The sequence below is a fragment of the Hemiscyllium ocellatum genome, chromosome 16 (genome assembly GCF_020745735.1).
Source record: "Hemiscyllium ocellatum isolate sHemOce1 chromosome 16, sHemOce1.pat.X.cur, whole genome shotgun sequence".
Classification (NCBI taxonomy): Eukaryota; Metazoa; Chordata; class Chondrichthyes; order Orectolobiformes; family Hemiscylliidae; genus Hemiscyllium; species Hemiscyllium ocellatum.
The window spans coordinates 57614800-57633817 of NC_083416.1; the positions used below are offsets into that span (position 1 = coordinate 57614800).

At 40.5% G+C, this 19018-nt stretch overlaps 1 protein-coding gene across 7 annotated transcripts in view; it reads right to left on the reverse strand.

The window, feature by feature from the left end:
• The window catches only part of LOC132823441 (organic cation/carnitine transporter 2-like), a 332707-nt gene that overhangs the window by 200522 nt on the left and 113167 nt on the right, over positions 1–19018 (reverse strand). For 4 of the 7 annotated variants that reach the window (XM_060837299.1, XM_060837300.1, XM_060837301.1 and 1 more), the window contains 2 exons: positions 13142–13277; positions 9894–10071 (listed from right to left, as the gene is read on the reverse strand). In XM_060837299.1, the coding sequence (XP_060693282.1) occupies positions 9978–10071; positions 13142–13277 (230 nt within the window). In that variant the 3' untranslated portion in view covers positions 9894–9977. Of the gene's footprint in view, positions 1–8453; positions 8981–9893; positions 10072–13137; positions 13278–18805; positions 18910–19018 lie in introns of those variants that run through there. The other 3 variants (XM_060837303.1, XM_060837304.1, XM_060837305.1) reach the window with 3 other exon arrangements.

Below are 19018 nucleotides of genomic sequence, written 5' to 3' on the forward strand. Positions count from 1 at the left end.
ATGGCCAATCCACCTGACCTGCATATCTTTGGACCATGGGAGGAAACCTGAGCACCAGAAGAAACCCATGTAGAGAATGTGCAAATTCCATACAGTCACTCGAGGTTGGAATTGAACTGGTGTCCCTGGTGAGGTTGTAGTGCTAACCACTGAGCCACTGTGCTGCCCTAGTCTAATCTAGTATATGTAAAATATAATCCTTTTAGTGTGGAAGCATTAATGGTGAATCTGGAATATGTAGCATTTACTTATTTGATGTTTGAATATGTTAATCCAGTATTGGTCCTCTGTTCTGTGTGTAATCAGTTATCCCTGGGCATGGATGCTGCCTGATTTGAGAAAAGTATATGAAATTGCGGACAACCTGCTGAACACATAAGAGCGGACATTTTAAAGCATGGAATAAAATTCCTGTACACAGAATGTGAAGTGCATCTCTCTGCATATTTCTGAGATATAAAACATGATTTTCTGGGCAAATACAATCTTTCAGGGGTAGCTGCCTGGGAGACAGCAGTATTTCAGAGGATGTATCCTTGTCTGATGCAATCCTCTGGTGAAAACTATGAGATATTTAAATTGATATGTACATATGATGAAAGGTCACAAGCTGATGGTGGATAACTCCTTTTGTATGTTAAATATGAAATGCGGGAGATGAGTACAGGAGTTGGAACTTCATGTTGTGGCTGTACAGGACATTGGCAAGGCCACTTGCAGAATGCTGCACACGATTCTAATTGCTCTGCTCTAGGAGGGATGTTGTTGAACTTGAAAGAGTGCAGAAAAGATTTACAAGGATGTTGCCAGGATTGGGGGTTTGAGCTATAGGGAGAGGCTCAAATATATCTGGTTGGCGTGTATGAGTGGATTGAAAGGTCTGTTTACATGCTGCATGACTGTCTGATTCTATGACTGTATGTGTGAGGGGCAGAACCACTGTGCTGCCAATTGTACTGTGGTGATAGCTGTAATGAAGTGATAGACATTGATCACACACAGGGCATCTGATGGAGATACCTGCCACCCAACCTTTTGTGTGACAGACTCTACGTTGCCAGTCTTACAATGCTGACTCACACTTATAGGTACGGGAAGCTTTGGGCAGACTGTTTTATATACTGAGTCAGAGAGCAGCAGTTCATCCTTCATTATGTGGTTGCTGGCAATACATATTATTTACCAATTTTGAGAAAGTGAAAATGGAAAATTTGGACAATTTCCTCAGTTACAAAGGATTTACCATAGGACTTTTAGGAACTCAAAGTCGAGGAGAACTTTGGAATGGCTGCTATTTAAAGAAAACCAAGTGACTTTGGGGAAAAATATTTTAACAGAGAGATAAGAGATTGTTTTATGACCTGCAACGGTTGACCAAAAGAAGGGATTTCGGGAGGGTCCAGTACTGGAGGTTTCCTAGCAACAACCTCTGAAATTGAAATTGTTGTATCTTCCAGTACAATAGTTTTAGTCAGTTGGAAAAAGACCTCCAAGGGGGGAAATAACACATTATGTCTCTTCTGAAAAATGGCAACTGGAACATTTCCAGAAGGAAAACATTTCCTCGATCTCTGTCAGTAAAAGAAAAAAATGCCCTTAGACAACAACCTGTTAGGAAGCTCCTTTCCCATAAGTAATGAGTTTGAAGAAAAAGATAAGGTTTCAGATTTCAGAACATCGAATGGATTTCCAGTTAAATTTGAAATGTGATCTGAGAATCTTGCATTCCTTTCAATTACAGCAATTTATCTTGTTAACAGGAAACCTAAGGAACTATAAGAACTCAACTCATTTTACCCTATTGTTTGAACTCTTGATGAACTATGGTGCTCTTTGCTACAAATTTCTCAGACCTATTACACTCTGAAGAGCTGGGTTATGTTGTCATGGCTGTCTATGAATATATGTGTGTTGGATTAAGGGGATACAAGTCAGAATAGTATCTTAAATTTGTCACATTTTTAAAGATTAACTTTATTCTTAATTATGATTTTTTTTGAGTTTATTGAAGAAACTTGATGAAAGTCTGTTTTGCACTAGGCAGCAGTAATGAAAGGAAACACATTGATTATTTTGATGACAAAATAAGACATTTACATTTTTGGTACCCCTCATGGAGTAGTGGTGCTTGATTTCCAATGCACCTCTCTCTGAGTTGTGACACATCAATGAGCCTGGTCTCCTGAACTGCCACCTCTGCAATCCCTCTTATCCAGGCTGCCTTCCTCAGTTGGGATGTTCTCCTGTTGCCATCCACTGGGAAAACTATACACCTTCTCTCCCAGACAGCTTTAATGAGAACCACGAGGGAGACATCTGCAAACTTTTTTCCTGGTCATTGACATCTCCAGGGGTTGGCTGGAGTGATGAGCAGAGGTTGTGTAATGTTGCGAGCTTGTTGAGTGGGTGCTGTCAAGTTTCCTTTTAAATATGGTTCAAGATGTTGGAGTTAGAATGATCCAGATGGGTTTTAAAACTTCCTTCGGCCAACTGAGAAACATTTGGTTCTTCGTGCATGCATGAGTATTGCGAAGAAAATGGGCTGGATCTGCCCTGCTCCTGCTCAGAAGTCCCTCCTGCCTTTATGCCCACCTTCACAATTAGTCTTGAATAAATTATATCCTGCCTAATGAAAGAGGAGGAATTTCTAAAATGAGTTCAGGCAAACCATCTTGGCTAGTCTGCAACTAGGCAGGAGGTATTGTTGGATCTGGGATGGGGGAATGAAGTCAGACAAGTAGAACGCCATAGTGACTCAGTGGTAAGCACTGCTGCCTCCCAGTGCTGGGGACCCGTGTTCAAATCCAGCCTCAGATGACCGTCTTGTGGAGTTTACACTGCATGTCCTCCCACAGTCCAAAGATGCGCAGGTTAGGTGGATGGGCTATGCTAAATTGCCTATAGTGTTCAGGGACGCCTAGGGTTATAAGTAGAGAGCATGAGTTTGGATTAGATGCTCTTTGCAGAGTCGATGTGGACTTGTTGGGCCAAATGGCCTGTTTCCACACTGCAGGGATCCTATGATTCCATTCTATGAAAATGAATGTCTATCAAAGAACACAAGGGAAGGGTAATCACTGAAAGATAAGGCTCAGAATAGTAATAACAACAGGAGGAACAAGCTAAAGTTGAACTTGGAAATTGGAAGACAGATGATTTTAATGGGATAAGAGGAGATGTAATCAGCATAAAATTGAATCAAAGACTGACAGGAAAACATGGCGACCAATGGGTGATCATTGAGGTAGAACTGATTCAAGTGAAGACTCAATCTACTTCAAGAACAGAGGAACTGGGGGAGAGTGGGGACCCAGGTCAGAGTTCCTTTAATTACAAAGGAAATATAAAATGTAAAGCAACAAAATAAAAGATATATAACACGTCCGTTTAAATTTTTAAGCTTAAACTTTAAGCAAGGCTAAAAGCAATATATTGAGGGGATAAGGTGAAGAGGGAAATAAAACTGCCAAAAAGAGAAAAAGAGAGAATAATGAAGTTAACATATAACATAAAATGTAACATAAAAATCTTCTGACAGCATATAAATAATAAGTGGATAGAAAGAGTTGGGTGGGGCCTATTTGTGGAACAGACAGTGATGTATTTTAAAAGTATATGGCAAAATACATGGCAAGGCATGATGACTAGTTAGTATGAATATTTATTATGAAAGAGGAAGCTGGCAAAATATGGGTTGAAGTGGACATTGGTAAAGTTGATGGGGTGAAAATTGTGAGGCAGGTTGTACAAACAAGATTGGGGAGAGTCAGAGTGGAAAAGTTGACTGATTTGGATGACTTGGTTTTCAGGTTGCTATGACGAATAAGGGCAGAGAGAGTGGAATGTGCAAAATCATCTCATTTTAATGTAGGCATATGCCGATGTCCTTGTTAATGAGAGTTCACATATATTACTATGGTTTCCATATTGATTGAAAGGAGAAAATGAGGACTGCAGATGGTCGAGCAGGTCAGGCAGCATCCAAGGAGTAGGAGAATTGACGTTTCGGGCATAAGTCCTTCTTGAGGAATAAGGAAGGTGTGCCAAGCAGGCTAAGATAAAAGATAGGGAGGAGGGAGTTGGGGGAGGGGTGTTGGGAATGCAATAGGTGGAAGGAGGTTAAGGTGAGGGTGATAGGCCAGAGAGGGAGTGGGGACGGAGAGGTCTGGAAGAAGATTGCAGGTCAAGAAGGCGGTGCTGAGTCCGAGGGTTGGGACTGAGATAAGGTGGGGGGAGGGGCAATGAGGAGGCTAGATAAATCTGCATTCATCCCTTGTGGTTGGAGGGTTCCTACGCGGAAGATGAGGCGCTCTTCCTCCAGGCGTTGTGTTGCCATGGTCATGGTTTAACCCTCCCTCCCACTCCATCAAGGACATGCAGGTCCTTGACCTTCTCCATCGCCAGATCATGGCAACATGACGCCTGGAGGAAGAGCGCCTCATCTTCTGCCTAGGAACCCTCTAACCACAAGGGTTGAATGCAGATTTCTCCAGCTTCCTCATTTCCCCACTCCCCACCTTACCTCAGTCCCAACCCTCGGACTCAGCACAGCCTTCCTAACCTGCAAACTTCTTCCAGACCTCTCCGCCCCCACCCCCTCTCCGGCCTATCACCCTCACCTTAACCTCCTTCCACCTATCGCATTCCAAACGCCCCTCCCCTAAGTCCCTCCTCCCTACCTTTTATCTTAGCCTGCTTGGCACACCCTCCTCATTCCTGAAGAAGGGCTTATGCCCAAAACGTCAATTCTCCTGCGCTTTGGATGCTGCCTGACCTGCTGCGTTTTTCCAGCAACACATTTTTCAGATATAGATTGAAAGGAACTGATTACAAAATTAGAACACGTCTGTATCAATAAAATAGAGAATTGGGAAATGAATAGGATTAGCATTTGAAAAGTGTGGAGCTCTCAGGAAACCAACAACCTCAGAAAAATACAGCACAGTTGGAATAAAGATGTCTCTGTACAATGATTAATTTCATTTGAGTCAAAATAAACTTAATTTATTGTTAAATCATATTTATTTATATTAAAGAGCATTTCTCTACAGTCAGGAGGTACAATCACTCATGAGGAAATTATTTAGAACAAATGACATTATGGTCACATGAGCTGGATAAGTTTGCCTCAAAACTGCGAACTGTGATATATTATTAAACAAAGTAAAACAAAGTTAAAAATCACACAGCACCAAGTTATAGTCCAACAGGTTTATTTGGAAGTATTAGCCTTTGGAGTGCTGCTCCTTTGTCAGGTAACTAGTTACCTGACGAAGGAGCAGTGCTCTGAAAGCTAGTACTTTCAATTAAACCTGTTGGACTATAACTTGGTGCTATGTGATTTTTAACTTTGTCCAACCCAGTCCAACACTGGCATCTCCACATCAAGAATAAAGGTATAAACATAAACATCTATTCACTTAAAAAGGTGTAATCTAGGTTTGCATTGAACTTGCAAGTAAATTCCAGACAAAATTAAGTTCATAGTAGTCCTACATCATTTTCAATTACTGTTTTAAGTCTAAATTAATTATAGAAATTAGTTGCTAAATAAGTGAAGAGGTTTCATTGAATTCCGTACATCAAGTTAGACTCTTACAATTTACCTTAACAATTAAAACACTCAAAAACAGTTGAATTATTTATATTCAATTATCCATTATTGCATATTTCATAATCAAACTCCCTAAGGAGAATAAATAATCATCCTGCGATCATAGCAAAAACATTGCTTAAAAGAATGAAGGAAAATGAAATAAGAATAAACCAAGCATTATCAACATAACCAAATAATGGCTGCCAGCAATCATCTAGATCTAGTTCTGGAAGACGAATAATGTTTAAAGAAATTATGTTTACAATGTGCACCATGTCTGAGATAGTCTCTAGACACTGACCCAAAATATTTGCACAAGGTACATTACAATGCTTCAATTCAAAAAATGGTCACCTTCATGTTGTTGATCATTAATGTAATCTTCTCTGCTCTTTTTCATTTCAGCCATAATATTTTGTGTCTGTTATCACTCCAATTATGTAATAGTATTTTGAACAATAGAACGCATATTTTGTTTTAACTTTAGCATGGGTGGGAAAAAAATGTCCAGCCTTTACCTGTGTGCAGTTAAATGCAGAAACCCAAATGTTATTGTCAGTGATTCTCCTCTCCTCTGAACATGTATGGTAACCTTCAAAAATCTCTGTATTTACAGGAACTTCCTCAACACTGAAACATTAAGCAGAAACGAGGGCAGAGCATAGTCGGGGGCATAATTTTAAGGCAAAAGGACAGAGATTTAAAAAAGACATGAGGGCAATTTTTTTACGCGGAGGGTGGGTTTGTATGTGGGTTGAAATTCCCATGGAACTGGTGGATGTGAGCAAACTCACAACATTTAAAAGTCACTTAGATAAATACATGAATAGGAAAGGTTGGGCAGAATATGGGCGAGGAGCATGCATGTGGGACTAGTTTAGTTTGGGATCATGTTGGACATGGATTAGTTGGACCTAAGGGCCTGTTTCCGTGCTGTATGATTCTATGACTTGATGCCCTCTGCAACAGACTTCCAACATTACAAAATATATTTTTTATTTCAATTATAATAGAAAATTAATATCTTTCTTTAAAAAAAAACTTGGTTTAATATATTCCAGCTTCTAGTGTGCATAAACCAATCTTTATTTTGCCCTCTGTAAATTTAGATTAGATTAGATTACTTAGATTACTTAGAGTGTGGAAACAGGCCCTTCGGCCCAACAAGTCCACACTGACCCGTTGAAGCGCAACCCACCCAGACCCATTCCCCTACATTTACCCCTTCACCTAACACGACAGGCAATTTAGCATGGCCAATTCATCTAACCTGCACATTTTTGGACTGTGGGAGGAAACCGGAGCACCCGGCGGAAACCCACGCAGACACGGGGAGAATGTGCAAACTCCACATAGTTAGTCACCTGAGGTGGGAATTGAACCCAGGTCTCTGGCGCTGTGAGGCAGCAATAATATTTTACTTATGAGTTTACTGATTATGAGAAATCTTCATTATGATAGGTTGCAAATCTGGCTTGGTGATTTCATTATTGTTAGATACCTGCCGATCTCTTGAATTGTCATTTTCAAATTGAAGGTGTTCGGCCAATGTGAAATTAATGTCTTGGTGATGATAAGATCACTGTACTCAACTTCCTTTGAGATCAGTGTGTGATGAGTGTTGTCACATTGTTATTGAATGCAAATTTTGAGTCAGGAATGCCCAGGGAGAAATAAAAAGTGAAGCAAAAATCATCTAAGGAGGAAAGCAAGGGAAGACTGCAAGATATGTTCTTTATTATAGCGTGCTGCCTTTTTTTTAAAATGCAGGCTCTTCAAATTAGAACACATGGACCATGAATTAAAGAGGCTGATTCACATATACTTGTGTGGGAACATTAGCTTTGCTGCATGACAGTGTAGCTGTTATGATAAAACTTTGGATAAAAAACATACTCCAGGTCACAAATGGTATAGAAATAGCTCAGATGCAGAAAAAGTAAGGAAACCAAAAGAACTGATAAAAATGAAAACAGAAATGGTGACAAATTATGAATAGAATAGTTGAAATTTTGAGAAAAACAATCTCAGGTCAAAAAGGCTTAGAAGGATCACTTCATGAAATAAAAACCAAAAGAACAAGCATGGGAGATAAAACAAGCAAATTAGAGGCACTAACCACAAATACAGGCTGTAATATAACGATCTTCACTGAGATCTCATAATCACTGGGACTGGTTACAAGATGGGCATCACCAGGAGATAAATAATAAAAATAACTTTAAATGGACAGGGGATTTGGAACAGGTGGAAGACCAGCAATACTGACAAAAGAATCTATTGCAATACAAGAAAGAAGAAGTGTGAAGAAGTGATCAGAACTCTTCTGGGGAGATTTGGGATGTGGAGATCTTGTGCAGTGCATAGCTTCTCTGCCTCACAGCCAAATCTTCAGGTTTGAGTGCCACTTCAGGATTTGGTGACCATGGAAGATACATTTGTAATGTGGCCAAACAGACTGATCTGAAAATGTGTTGCTGGTTAAAGCACAGCAGGTTAGGCAGCATCCAAGGAACAGGAAATTCAACGTTTCGGGCCAGAGTCCTTCATCAGGAATGACCAAACAGACTGATACCAATCTCTAAGTATTTCTAATGCTTCTACGGCAAGCAGTGAGAGCAGAAAACTCTCCTGGTCACTCATGCTTTATGAAGGGTGTAGCCTCTTGGCAATGAGAAAGCCTAGACATAGTAACAGATCTAAGCACGTGTTTTGTCTGCCTCATGCATCGCCAGGTGCAGGAATTATAAAAAAATAGATTTGTAATAGAAAAAGCTACAAGACTTGGAGGGAGTTACCAAAATATCCCCTGAAGCATAAATATGCCAGAGCTGAGTACTGAAATGATGAGTCAAGATTCTATAGACCAGACTTGAATTCCCTTTAATGTGGAAGATCCAAGTGAAATGCTTAAAATAATTAAACAATTTGACAAGGTAGACAGAGAGAAATTATTTCTTTTGGTGGGAGAGAGCAGAATTAAGAGGCATAAGTCTGAAATTAGACATAAGCAGACCTCAGTGGTGATGTTAGGCATTCTGTTGTGAGCAACTCACTTCTTTACTCCCCAGAACTTGTTCACCATTTACAACACACAAGGGCAATATTCTCCACTTGCTTGGATGAGTGTAGTTCCAACTTGGATGAAGAGGCTTAGCATCATCTACATGATTCACTACAGCAATTCACCAAGCCTCCTTTGACAGCATCTTCCAAACCTGCACACTTAATCATCTTGACAAGGTGGATGTGGAAAGGGTCTTTCCTCTTGCGGATAAGTTTTGAAATAGGGGTACTGTTTAAAAATCAGGGGCCAGCCTTTTAGAACAGTGATGACGAGATTTTTTTTTCCTCTCTCAGAGGGTCTTGCGATTTTGGAGCTCTCTGCCTCAGAAGATGACGGACAGAAGGTCATTGAATATTATTAAAACATAATCAAAGGTTATCCTGGGTAGATGGGAATGTACAGTTCAAAATGCAAACAAATAGATATAATCATATGGAATGGCGGAACAGGTTTGAATGGCTGATTGGCATACTTCTGCTCTTTGCATGGTCCCTCCGTGTCTCACACATTCCTCACTTAGAATCATAGGTCAAAATCCCAGGAAATTGTCCCAGCCAGCTCTGTGGATGTACCTGCACCACATGGACTGCTGCTGTTCAAGCATGTAGATAATTACAGTACCAAAGGGAATTAACAATGGGCAATAAATGCCAGTGGACTTCATAAATGAATACAAGGCAGTTGAAACCTTCAACTCTTACTCACAAAATGTATAAGCTGAAAATGATAGGTTTTACTTAAGCATGACAAATAAGGAGTATCAGGAGGTGGTTGAATAGATGGAGTTAAAGTTAATGTCAATCATGATTTAATTGAATGCTGAACTGAATAACATTTATGCTCCAAGTTCTAATCTGAAAACATATTTCTAATTTTATCCCAACAGTGAGATTTAGACCCAAAGTTGGTTGAATGGAGCTGAGGGGACAGTTGACAGATAGCAAAAAGCACTGACTGAAATAATTTTATTTCTCTGGTGCTGATGTTTGTTTCAGTGTCTTTAGCAAAATTGTATGATCAGGAGGAACCTATCCAATGAGCAGAGGCAATGAGATGTAAGTTAATAAAAAAAATGCAACAAACTGTTTGGCTAAGACCTCATAAAAAGTCCAGGCCGGTGAAGTTTTTAGTAAAATCTTGTATAACATATGAAATAATGCTGCATGCTTAGCATTTGAGAATTTGACTATGGCCATGGATTGTCTATGTTGCATTTTTAAATATACTTACCATACAGTGAACACTGTGGCATAAATTGAAAATAAATGATGAACATCCAGTGCTCCATTGCTGAGATCTTTCACCAAAACTGGGTCAAAGTTCCTCTTTCTTAATAGCCATACAATTAACTTCTGTGGTTGTTTCATTTGTATTAAGATAGTATCGGTGGATCCAAGCATTTTTGAATCTGCAATAAACAACAACTGTGTAAAGGAATAGACATTATCTGTAATTTTCCTATCACATTTCAATTCTAGATACAGTCACTTTTTTTTGCTTTATTTCATTAATTCAAAAATGCTCAGTATCAGGTTGTATGAAAATGTAGTGTGCCAATGCTCTAATACATGATCATTCCAAAGAAGAGGTGGATCGTGCACAAACATGAGATTTTCACAGAAATTTATATAATCATATGCTAAGCCATTCCAATCTGGTTCCTGTATGAGGGAATTGCAGTACTGAAACATGTCAGTGAATGCCCAAGTTACTTATTTAGAACTAAATCCACTCAGTCATAATGATCTTGGCACTTGCAGTTTTTCCAGCAGTGTTTTCATGTTTTATTTTAAATAGAACGAATAGAATTTCCTTTATTGTCATGTGTACTCAACATACAGATGTACAGAAGTACATGAAACATTTTACAATGTCACCTCTTATGATGCTATCTGAGGTACAAGTACCGAGGTACAAATCTTAGATACAAAAAGAGGAATGACAAAGAAATAAGACATAGTTAAAAAGATAGTCAATTACAGTCATATAAAGAAATTTCAAATAAACATTACATTACAGTAGCTGAACACAGGGGCTTCCACATGAGCACACACGCTAGACCCCACTCCAGTAACTGTCCCTGCTCCACTCCACTCCACTCTGCACTGGTTCTCAGTTGCTCCAATGTAAGTTTTCTCTGGGACTGAATTCCCCTCACTGGCCCCCGCTCCAGACTTGACTCCCTTCGCCGGCCTCCCCTCCAGGACTGGATTCCCCTCCGCTCTGGGTCTGCTTCCCATCACAGGCCTCCGATCTGGGACTGGATTTCCCTCACTGGCCTCCGCGTTGGGACTAAATTCCCCTGCTGACTCCCGCTCCGGGACTGGATTCCCCTCACTAGCCTTTGCTCTAAGACTGGATTCCCCTCACTGGCCTCAGCTCTGGGACTGGATTCCCCTCACTGGCCTCTGCTAGGGAATGGATTTCCCCCCACTGGCCTCAGCTCTGAGACTTGATTCCTCTCACTGGCCTCCTTTCCGCGTCTGGATTCACCTCACATGAGTAAAGTGCAAAAAACATTTACATATTGCCTTTAACATAAAGTTCTACAGTGATTTATATCAACTGTGTTAGCAAAAGAATACAAAAAAATTATAGTTTGGGAGGGATAATGGGGTTCAGACTTTGCACTTGTGGGATCTACATTCCTCAATCAAGTTCAGGGTAATAGGAACTCAACTCAAATGAGAGAGAAAAAAAAATCACAAACCATCCACATTCAATAGTAAATGGGCAGGCTGACTAGAAATTAGAAAAAAATCAGGCTAGTGTTGTGAAGATGCATTTTCAAAAATACTAATTTATAATAAAATTGACTGCACAGATATTTATCTTGATTATTTTGTGGAGAACGCTTAGCAAAGCAAATGACACTCGCTTTAGCAACAGTAATGTTGCATTTTCAAGGATTATGCTGCTAAGATGGATGCGTCAGTTGACACACTTTGAAAATGAGATCACATTACCCAGCTAGTGTTTGAAAAAAAAATTGCATTTGATCACACAGAGTAAGAGCGATAAATTCCGCGGAACAATATCCTTTGCTCCCCCTTTCTCTCCTTTATCAGAAGCCGCTCTCATCCAATCTCATTGGAGGATCTGATCACAGCAAGCGGAGGGTTCCTAAAGGAGGTGCCTTCATTGCTGCAATCTGCACCATAAGCACCAAATTATCCCAAGCTTTACAATATGCATCCTGTTCTCTACAGCACTTTACTCACCTATTATTCCTTCCTTACTGAGGTATATTGACACTTTGGAAAAGTGAGGAATGCAGATGCTGGAGATCAGAGTCAAGACGCGGTGCTGAAAACGCACGGCCGGTCAGGCGTATCTGACGTTTTGAGCGTAAGCTGTTCATCAGGAATCGGGGGGGGTGGTCCATGAGAGATAAATGGGAGGGGGGTGAGGCTGGGGTGGAGGTAGCTAAGAATACGATAGGTAGATGAAGGTGGGGGGTGATGGTGATAGGTCGGAGTGGAGGGTGGAGCGGATAGGTGGGAGGGAAGACAGACAGGTAGGACTGTTCAAGAGGGCAGTGCTGTGTTGGAGGTTTGGATCTGGGATAATGCGGGGGGAGAGGAAATGAGGAAACTGGTGGAATTGGCATTGATCCTGGGTGGTTGGATGGTCCAAGGTGGAAGATGAGGTGATCTTCCTTTCAAGCATCGGGTGAACATCTCCAGGATCTCCTCCCCTGCCAAATCCTAACCACCTGACGCCTGGAGGAAGAATACCTCATCTTCCACCTTGGGACCCTCCAACCGCACAGGATCGTTGTCAATTCCTCAATTCCTACCACCCTCTTATCCCAGATCCAACTGTCTAACTTGGCACTGCCTGCTTGTACTGTGTCTTCCTTCCCACCTCTCCACTCCACCCTCCTCTCTGACCTATCACCATCAACCCCCACCTTCATCTACCTATCACATTCCTAGCTACCTCCCATCGACCCCGCTACCCTCTCATTTATCTCTCAGCCCCCTTGGCTGCCCCCCCCCCCAAACTTACTCCTGTTGAAGAGCTTATGCTCAAAATGTCGATTCTCCTGCATCTCGTATGCTGCCTGACCGGCTGTGCTTTTCTAGCGCCACATGGCTTGACTCTATATTTACACTTTGTTCGATTGTGGATTCTGTTTAATATTCACAATCTTATATACAAATCCACCCACAACTTCTCCTCACCAAAACACTGTAATTTTCTCCAAACCAATGTATCTTCTTCTGATTATCTAATCTTGACCTGCTCCCTTCCCTCTCGCCCTGCCACTCTGTCTCTAAATACCCTATCTCTTTGAATCTCTGCCTATATGAAGAAGACATGTATTTATCTGGTCTTTTCACCACATAATTATGGTGAATTAATGCCGTTCTTTGGTTTCTGTGAAGCACCTGGGAAATATTCAACATTAAAACATTGCATGATCACTTAGGACAGAAAGTTTAAAAAACCTGAATCATAGAGACTACTTTTACCCTTTCATTCTCTGCATCTGGTCAATGGTGTCTGGGAGGGGGAAATTTATTGTTTCAGGCAGTAACAAGATCAGAAGTGCTGAAAATATGGTCAAACTTCCCATCAGAATATAAGGTAGAAACTCATAGTAAGCTCCTGTGAAAATATAGAACATACATTGAAAGGTTAATATTAATTCATCAACAGGCACTGATGAATTCCTGAAGAAGGGCTCATGCCCGAAACATCGATTCTCCTGCTCCTTGGATGCTGCCTGACCTGCTGCACTTTTCCAGCAACACATTTTCAGCATTAATTCATCAACATAAACCTATTCATAGTAAGGTTAACACAATGCTTATAGTCAACAATGTAAAGACCATATCTCTCTATAGTTCTGTAATTTTGACTGTAGACAGAAATGGGGAAAAGTCTGTGTTAAAAACGAAGGATGATGGAAATGATTCCTACATTTTTTTAAAAGTAAGCTACCATCACTTATTATAAGTGCTGCTGCTTGTTTAAGTAGTGGGGAAGATTACTATAAATGAGCTGGGGACAAGGGGATGTGCACAAAGGGAAATTTGGCTGGCAATAAGTTATTGATTTGTCTGTGGAAATCTATGTGGACTGTGGACCAGTTATCTATGGCAAAGGCTTTCTGTCTGCGGCCAAGTATGTGTTTGGTTCCCAGGTAGCTGAACAGTTTGCGTGCGTGAATGTGTGCTCACAAGTAATTGGACCTCTGTAAAGATAGGACGTGCCCTTTGCTGTGCAGTAAAAAACACTTTCACCTTGAATAAAGCCAAAATATTTCCCTTCATCAATTGCTGCAACCTATGGCTTTAACCAATAAATCAGGGATTTATTAGAGTGAACAAGTCATTCTGTTCCTTCTGCGAGCAAGTGAAACCAACTAGAAAAGATCAAGGACAATAAGACCTGACAAGCATCTCAGAGAACCCTGTTGACAAGTAAACTGTGTTCCCAGTCTTTCCTTTCAACAATGACATCCAACTTGTTTATTGTCCGTATATCTGTGTAGGCGAGTTCCATAAAGGGAAAGAGTTTTAACGAGTAGAGTTTTATATTATCAGTTCATAATTGTTTACCAGTAGCTAGAATCTATCTATTTGCAATAAATAATCATGCTTGTTAAGTACAGAAACGAGGTCTGTGTTTTTTCTCAACTTGAGTCTAAAAGATAGGTAAATTCCTGAACTCCCTTTAACGCTTTTGACAACCCCAGGAATAGCAGAATTTCTAGCGATGGAAATAAGGAGCCCACCACTCTTGTCGGATGTAACAACAATTACTTTTTAATGTACATAAGTACATTAAAAAGGGAAGTATTTTGTTCATTTCCATTTTTGAGATTTATTATTCCTGTCTGTTTTGAGGTGTTACCCGTCAACATTCCCAGTGATGATTCATGTAACTTGCTCCAAACAACAGCCAGAGATGTCAGTCTATTGGTTTGGAATAACTTTGAGTTTTCTTTGCAGGCTGTACAAAAGCACCAAAAGTCAGACTCATACAGCACAGAAACAAGCCCTTAGGTTCAACTCAACAAAGCCAACTAGATATCCTGAATTAATCTGGTCCCATTTGCCAATATTTGGCCAATATCTGTCTAAATCTTTCCTATGCAAGTACCAACCCAGATGCCTTCTAAATGTTTTAATTATACCAGCCTCCACTACTTCCTCTGGCAGCTCATTTCAGGGCATCACCCTCTGCTTGAAAAGGTTTTCCCTTAAGTCCCTTTTAAACTTTCCCCTTTCACTTTAAACAGATGCCCTCTAGTTTTGGACTCCCCTACTCTAGAAAAAAGGCTTTGGTAATTCACCCTATCCATACCCTCATGATCTTATAAATCTCCATAAGGACACTACTCAATTTCCGATGCTCCAGAAAAACAGCCCCAGCCTATTGAACCTCTCCCTATAGCTCAAACCCTCCAAACCTAGCATCATCCTTCTACATCTTTTCTGCACTCTCTCAAATTTAACAACATCTTTCCCAAAGCAGGCAGACCAGAATTGAATGCAATATTCAAAACGTGGCCTTATCAATGTCCAGTACAGCTATAACATGATATCCCAACTCCTATTCTCAATGCAATGACCAATAAGGGCAAATGTACCAAACACCTCCTCCACTACACTGTCTTGTGAATCCACCTTCAAGGAACTGTGAACCTGCACCCCAAGGTGCCAAGGTCTTTCGTTTGGCAACACTCCCACCTCCAGGACCCTACCATTAATTATATGAGGCCTGTCCTGATTTGCCATAACAAAATGCCACACCTCACATTTATCTAAATTAAACTCCATCAGCCACTCCTCAGCCCATCGGCCCATCTGATCAAGGTCCCATCGCACCCTAAGTTAACCTTCTTCACCGTCCACTATACCACCAATTTTGGTGTCATCTGCGAATTTACTAATCATACCTCCTGACAGGCCTTGACAGATTAGAAACTGTTTTAAGGGTAATTATAAGATCAAATCATATCCTATCATTTTGTTATGCAGTCCAGCTGGACACCAATGTGTTGTTTTCAGATAGTATATATGTTTGGTATGAAATGTTCAGCTTGCAGTGAATGCAGTCATTGACTTGTTTATTGTTTCCTTTGAGTGCATGAATGTGGAATCTGCCACTTTTGACTGTAGTTTGTAACAAAGTGCTAACTGACAACAAAATACTGTTTACAAAGTTTCATCATCAAAGTTTCAAAGCCCTGAATTCTGTTCCTTAAATATTGGACAAAACACCTTTTACAGGGCACCAATTTATAATATACAACACAATGCATATCACTCTCTGCATACTGTAGACCATTTCACCTCTTCTATGTGTCAAATCTCAAATAGGATGATGCTGTGACCCAGCAATCCACATGGGATGAGAGAGTGCATGTCAGGAAATTAGAGGGGCATCAGATTGTGAAGTCATCCCTTCATTCAACATAAATGTGTTTCCACTATAAATACTTTCGATATGAACGTTGCATCTCATTTCTTTTTGGAAAGGGTGAAAATAGATAGGTCCCCTGGGCCTGATGGCATTTATCCTAGGATTCTCTGGGAAGCAAGGGAGGAGATTGCAGAGCCATTGGCCTTGATTTCTATGTCCTCGTTCTCTACAGGAATGGTGCCAGAAGACTGGAGGATAGCAAATGTGGTTCCCTTGTTCAAGAAGGGGAGTAGGGATAACTCTAGTAACTATAGGCCGGTGAGTCTCACTTCTGTTGTGGGCAAAGTCTTAGAGAGAATTGTAAGGGATAGGATTTATGAACATCTGGATAGGAATAATGTGATCAAGGATAGTCAGCATGGTTTTGTGAAGGGCAGGTCTTTGGGAAGGTTGGGTGAGCAAGTTTGCGGATGATACGAAAGTCAGTGGAGTTGTTGACAGTGAGGAAGGATGTGGCAGGTTACAGCGGGATATAGATAAGCTGCAGAGCAGGGCAGAAAGGTGGCAAATGGAGTTCAATGTCGCTAAGTGTGAAGTGATTCACTTTGGTAAGAGTAACAAGAAGATGGGATACTGGGCTAATGGTCGGATACTTGGTAGTGTGGATGAGCAGAGGGATCTTGGTGTCCATGTACACAGATCTCTGAAAGTTGCCACCCAGGTAAATAGTGCTGTGAAGAAGGCATATGGCTTACTGGCTTTTATTGGTAGAGGAATTGAGTTCCGGAGTCCTGAGGTCATGTTGCAGTTGTATAAGACTCTGGTGTGACCGCATCTGGAGTATTGTGTGCAGTTTTGGTCGCCATACTATAGGAAGGATGTGGAGGCACTGGAACGGGTGCAGAGGACGTTTACCAGGATGTTGCCTGGTATGGTAGGAAGATCGTATGAGGAAAGGCTGAGGCACTTGGGGCTGTTTTCATTGGAGAAAAGAAGGTTTAGGGGTGACTTGATAGAGGTGTACAAGATGAATAAGGGTTTAGATAGGGTTGACAATGAGAACCTTTTTCCACGTATGGAGTCAGCTATTACGAGTGGGCATAGCTTTAAATTAAGGGGAGGTAGGTATAGGACAGATGTTAAGAGGTAGATTCTTTACTCAGTGAGTCGTGAGTTCATGGAATGCCCTGCCAGTAGCAGTGGTGGACTCTCCCTCTTTATGGGCATTTAAACGGGCATTGGATAGGCATATGGAGGATAGTGGGCTAGTGTAGGTTAGGTGGGCTTGGGTCGACGCAACATCGAGGGCTAAAGGGCCTGTACTGCGCTGTATTTTCTATGTTCTATGTTCCATGTTTTACAGGGTACTAACATACAGTAAGATCATGATGTATCAAGTTTGGATCCGCCATATCTCCAGATGTGGCAAAGTTGTCAGTAATTCATCACAGACCAGGAAATACACGAGAAGAATGTCTTATCATAAGCCAAAGTGCTGGACTCCTCACTTTGGATAATAGAACTTTGCAGGTTTTAACATGCAGTGGTATTAAGCCACACTCGAGTGCAAATATGCAGTGCTGCTGCATAATGATCTCAACCACATCCTGAACAAGTTTGCAGCAAATGACATTTTTAACACAGATGTAATTGAACCTTTTACTGTGTTTTGCCAGATTGCTCTTTAATATTTAAAGGTGAAATGTGCAATGGTAGAATGTGAGACAACAAAGATGACATTGTTATGGTGTGTGCCAGTATGGATGGCACTGAATAATTGCTACTTTTTGTGATAAGTAACTCCAAGAAGCCACATTGCTTTGTGAATATCAAAACACTATGCAGGATGAGGCTAACAAAAACACCTCAGTGTCCTTCAGCATTTCGGAGGTGTGGATCAGGAAAGTGGACTACATCAACAGAATAATAGAAAGATTATCACATTGACGACTCTAAAGAATCCAGTGAATACCTGCTTGCTCACCTGCCTGTTTCCTTAGCTGAAGTCACAAAAACCATAGAGATGCAATGAGATCACATAAAAATATGGAATACGTTTTACTGCAGTGAAGATGTGGCAAAATGTTCAAAGACATAATGCTGAGCAGAAAATAATTACTGGATTTTTCCAGAGCTAACTCCCAATACTTTTTAATGACTTTTACTGTACAAGATCAGGCCAATGCAAAGTATGAACAAATTGAAAAATGAAGAAACCAAAGGAGAAAATGCTGAAAAATCTCAGCAGCTCTGGCAGCATCTGGAAGGAGACAAAAGAGTTGACGTTTCAAGTCTAACTGACCCTTTGTGAAGACATTTTTCAGAAATTGACTATGTCGATGTGTTTTGATATTTTTCCCATAGATTGCATTTATAGGAAAATATGATTACAAAGGGACATCATCAGCTATCTCAAAGGTTCCACTTAATGTACATTTCTGGGTAATTCATCTTATGAATTTACTGTGAATACATGAGGAATTGCAAATCTTTTAATCATAATCTTTCAAAAATATCTCGATTCAGGTAATAGCCCCCAAATTTTAAAAAATCAAGACTACTCTCTTATTTTGTTTAATTTCTTTGGAAGATAAGTGAGAGAAGACATGTTATTATAGACCTAGTAGTCTAACATCCTGTAGAGAAGTTATTGAATCTGCATTAGAGACAGGTGCTAACCTTTTAACGGTTTCGCTAAAGTAATTAAACATCTATTTGCTTAAATCTAAACAAAACAAGAGGTAACATATTAAGTCAGAATATTATTCCATGAATCGACTAGGAGTGTCAGTCTCTCTGGTGTCCACTCTTTGGGGAAATACTCAAATGTGAAGGTGGACAATGAGTGCTTCCTTCCCAGGAATGCCTGGATCAAAAAAAAACATGTTGATTAATTTCTGCTTCGATTTGGTGTTATTGGTCACTTTGTCCTGGCTCAATTGCAGGGTGAATTTAAACTGCAGTTCAGCCAAACT